The sequence below is a fragment of the Hordeum vulgare genome, chromosome 1H (assembly GCF_904849725.1).
Source record: "Hordeum vulgare subsp. vulgare chromosome 1H, MorexV3_pseudomolecules_assembly, whole genome shotgun sequence".
Taxonomy (NCBI): Eukaryota; Viridiplantae; Streptophyta; class Magnoliopsida; order Poales; family Poaceae; genus Hordeum; species Hordeum vulgare.
The window spans coordinates 157,658,345-157,662,900 of record NC_058518.1 but is presented as its reverse complement, the minus strand read 5'-3'; the positions used below and the strand labels follow the sequence as shown (position 1 = coordinate 157,662,900).

At 40.7% G+C, this 4,556-nt stretch overlaps 1 protein-coding gene across 1 annotated transcript; it reads right to left on the bottom strand.

The window, feature by feature from the left end:
- Window positions 1-361: 361 nt before the first annotated feature.
- On the bottom strand, window positions 362-3,651 carry LOC123408354. Its single transcript, XM_045101480.1, has 4 exons — window positions 2,740-3,651; window positions 1,241-2,657; window positions 1,077-1,149; window positions 362-966 (listed from the first exon to the last, which is right to left on the bottom strand). The coding sequence occupies exons 2-4, from the start codon at window positions 1,247-1,249 to the stop codon at window positions 548-550; spliced, it is 501 nt and encodes a 166-aa protein (XP_044957415.1). The 5' UTR covers window positions 1,250-2,657; window positions 2,740-3,651; the 3' UTR covers window positions 362-547.
- Window positions 3,652-4,556: the final 905 nt, after the last annotated feature.

The following is a 4,556-nucleotide window of genomic DNA, read 5'->3' as shown; positions in this document are numbered from 1 at the left end:
GGGGTGTGCATTAATAGATTTAGGAAAACTTACATAAATATTAGGTGCATCGGAATAGAGCAAGGGTTGTGCATAGGAACAAATCATATAAATAGAGAAAGCAAGCTCTAGCAACAGGTCACATAAATATCTCACATCAAATACTCGCAGTGGAAACTCACAATTAAAATTTTCTACAAATAGAGAAAAGGTTGTCAAAATGGATCATTTTTCTCATATTAACATGACCGCCAGAATCTGGAACCATATCAAGCAATATTCAAGAACGAGACCAAGCAAGCAAGAACATTATGAACCGATCCAAATATAGATAGAAATTGGTATGTTTATCTACTCAAGTTCCAAGAAAGTTTACCTCTTCTAGGTAGCCAACTCATCCATTTCACTCCGAAGCCACTCGACTGCACTCACTTCATCCTTGACAACGAAAGTGATGAAGGTTTCACGGTTCTCAATATTTTTGAACACCTTATATGCACTCGCTCTCTCATGGCGTGCGATGTCTCCCATCTTGTGCACTAGAGAAATGCACCTGCTGATGGAGAATTCATGCCCATTTGTTGATACAACACTCTTTTTTCAGCAGGGCGATTTCATCCTCCGCTTGTTTCTTCTTTCTGTTCATGTACTGCTGCATCACTTCCACCATCGCATCTCCAGTCTTCTCTCGCTTCTTTGCCTTCTTCGGAGGCTTCATTTTTGCAGCAGTACCAGCAGCAGGAACCCTCTTTTCACTAACTTGTGCATCAGTTCCTACAGGATTAGCGGCAACAACCCTCTTTTCACCAACTCTAGCAGCAACAACATCCTCTTCCTCTAGGATCTGCAATTCATCACCATCTACCTCTTTTACCTGCTCTTCTTCAGTGTCATCATCCACTTGTGTAATACTTGGTACTTGTGACAGCCCAGCTTGTTGTGATGGTTCAGAAGATATGAAATTGTAATTTCCTTCAGCTGTATGTCCTGCACAAAGCACATACTGAGAAGCATTAAATTCAGAAAGTATAAGATGCTTGAGAACAAATATTTATCTAAACATAGTGGGGATCTCTTTCTCTTCAAATTATGCTTACCATCATATAAGTTGCCTAGTCTGTCATATAGGGGGAAAGATCCTCTCCAGAATTTTCCAATTCTTTTCCATGTCTACAAACAAGAATAGTGAAAATGATTAATACCAGAATAATACTAACTTCAAGCATGGAGCTGCAGTTGCAATGTTGGTAAAATAACTTACTTGGATCATATTTTTCCAAAGGTTTGCATCGGCAATTATTGTGCATCTAACTTCATCCCAGCTAACACCGCTTTGTCTTCAAGACTCATTTACAGCGATGTGGTCCTTTTTCATTTATTTCTCCTTCTCTTGAATCCGACTCTTTGTAAAGTTCACACCATTCCTAGATTTGAATAGCTTGACCATCTTGTTCCATGTTTCACTTCCCGAGCCATTGTCACCTCTAGAACAGGGATCATCATGCTCATGATGCAAATCCACCAAAGACTTCTCAAGTCCTTGGTTCCATTGGGCCCTTGGCTTGTCAACTACACAAGCACAAGCATTAGAGAAGTGCAGATGAAAATATATGTTTCAAAAGATACAAGTTGAGACACAGGTAACATGGAAAATATCTCTTGGTGAAGTAACCCTTTTCTTTGCCTTTAGTGAAGGTTATTTTTTGTACCTTTCCTATGAATCAAGTTGAAGTTAGGAGAACCTTAAGCATACATATCTTAGATAATGGACATGTAAGATAAAACAACATGATAACAAACAACGTCATAAATGTCAAACATAACATAGCGCTTGTTATTTACATGCAGATACACAACCTATTATCAATGGATCATCAAGCTAGAATCAATCTTATGCCATAAAAATATTCATAACATAGGGTTCACTATTACATGAAAAACATAACAAAAGAGCTCGTTACAACATGAAGAACAGAACTACAAGTTACTAGCTAGTCAAGTTGAAAATCATCCCACATCCTCCTAGCAATCTCGTCCCTCAAGTTGTTGTCCGGGATGTTATTCTCTTGGTTGTTGACGTGTTGGTGATCATTATCATCTGTAAGGTCAATAAATTCAGTGGGATGTATATTATTGGGTTGATTATCAAGCCAATTTTCATCGCCCTTATTCATCCTGATGATATTATGAAAGACGGCTGCAACTGGTGTGATCTTGACTTGGTTTTCATTTTGATGGAATGTACCAACGTGAAGAAATGGGAAAAGCTTCTTAAGAATTCATATGGCCCTTTCCACATGGTTGCGCAACACGGCATGCCGAAGATTGAATAACTCCTTGTAGTTCTGTGGTCGATGGCGCCCATGCCCAAACTCCTTAAGTTGATACCGTACACCCTTATACGATGCAAGGAAAGATGTGGTATTTGCATAACCACCATAAACCAAATAGAACTTCCCTTCCGGTACTTTGAAGCCACGGTTCAAGGCCGACTGAAGCACTCTAGCATCTGTAGTCGACCCCTCCCAGCCACATGAGATGAATGTGAAGTTTAGGTGAAAGTCACATGCAACCATGGCATCCTGGCTCAGAGTTCCCTTCCTATTTTGGAAAGGAGCGGCTTTGTCAGGTGTTAGAGTCATAGGAACATGAATTCCATCAATGGCGCCTATGCAATTCTGCGAATGTATTGATTGCAAGTCAATATCCACAATCTGAACATATAGATAAGACAAGAAGTGAAAGTGTCGAGGTGAAAACCTCAAAGTATGGGAAGAATCTTGGATCTCCAGCAATCTTTGGATGAAGTTTATCGATGCTTTGATGTTTTAAAAATCAACAAGATAGAGTTGGGACGATGTCGAAGAAAGACTTGATGTATTCATGGAAGGTCCACCCGCTATGTTGGTATTCTAGTTGTAGATCTTCAAAAGACGTGTTGTGAGACAACATGTAAAGGAAAAAGCCTAATTTCTCCTCCACCTTGATTGTCTCATCCTTCATCAAATTTTTGCTTCTAAGATATGATGCTAGCACTTTGAAGATATGCGGCTCCATCCTTAAAGCTACCAGGCAATTCTTGACATGACCTTGAAGGATTTCATCAACACGCCTCTTGGCGTACAGGACAGAGCTATGTCGCTGATTTTTGTCGATCCTACTAAGGATCTGTACATTGTTCGCCAAATAAAGAACATCATGTCATCTTCATCCTCTTCCTAATTCTCTCAAGGCTCCGTGAATTCATTTCGACTCTAAGTAATTAAGAAATAATAAGACTACAAGCGCTTACAAGTATGATACTAACGAAAATAACATTAGAAGATCATGCACAACATGGATGAAGTTCTCATAACAAAAAGAAAACTACAAGAAGAGCATGATGCAGCTAGTGTGACTAGTGAATAACAACCAAAACATATACAGATGAATAAACATACATGCATGGCAGTATAATATACCAGATTTTGGCGTTGCAACAGGGTCTCATAATAAAAAAGACACTTGTCAATGACAGTATGGTTCCATGCTTGTAGCTCTCGAGAAGTATAGTTCAGTCATTTCTTGAATTTCAACTATATTCAGACAAGATGCAAGCAAAATATATAGGGTGATGCTACAATAGTTCTAACATCACAATTCAAAGTTGAATATTTAATAGTAGATGTAAAAGGTAGCAGGTAGTGTCCATATGAAATTACTTCCTTACATATTTGAAAATGAAGTTACTACTAAACAATGCTATATTTTTAGCACATAGTGTCAAGATTAATCTGACCGATGATATACCAATGAAACTTTTGTACAGCACAATGATTCTCCCCTCAATTTCTGCACTACATCCAGTTATCAATATCTAACACAAAATGGTTGGTTGTATTTTTTTACTTTCTTATCATACATACTATATATGCTAATAATACCAGTACTGAAAGGTAGAGATCCTAATTGAGCATCTACATGTATAATTTTAAGGCACACATAAATGGCATCAAAAAAGGGTTGGAGATGTTTTGAATAGTAGTCCAGATCTGGCAGCAACTAACTAATCAAACAAGAGAAGGAGGAATGTGATGGGGAATCAAGCACAGGAACAACAAGAAGGGCCTCTCACGCCGGAGGTGCTGGAAAGGGAAGAGTAGCCGATGGTGGCTCTCGGTGACCGTGTCCTTGATGAGCTCGCCGGGGATGACGAGCCGAATGGCGGACCAAACACCGACGCCAATATTGAGAAACCCTAGATGGAGATGGAGTGGAGGGGAGTGGGAGGGGAGGGGGCGGTGTACCTCGTGGGAGAAGGCCAGTTTTCCCTAGAAAGAAGAGGAAGCAGGTGCCCAGTGATGACGATAACGACGGAGGCGGAGGCGCAGGCACACGCGGAGGTGGCGGCGGTGGCGACACATGTTTTTCCGTCTGCCCCTTGTCTCCCTCTCACGTGAGATGTGCGAGCCGCGAGGTACCCCTCGATGCTGGAAAGCCTCGTGGATCAGGGAGGATGTGACGGGATATTTGGGGCTGGCCCGGTTGAGGCCCGGTGTACCAAACGCTCTTCTTGGATTTTAGGGGCTTTTAAGCCC

Excerpts from the sequence above, each read along its gene's own strand:
- LOC123408354 (XM_045101480.1), bottom strand. Across the intron at positions 967-1,076 it reads ACTAGGCAACTTATATGATG|GACATACAGCTGAAGGAAAT; the intron begins GTAAGCATAATT and ends TGCTTTGTGCAG.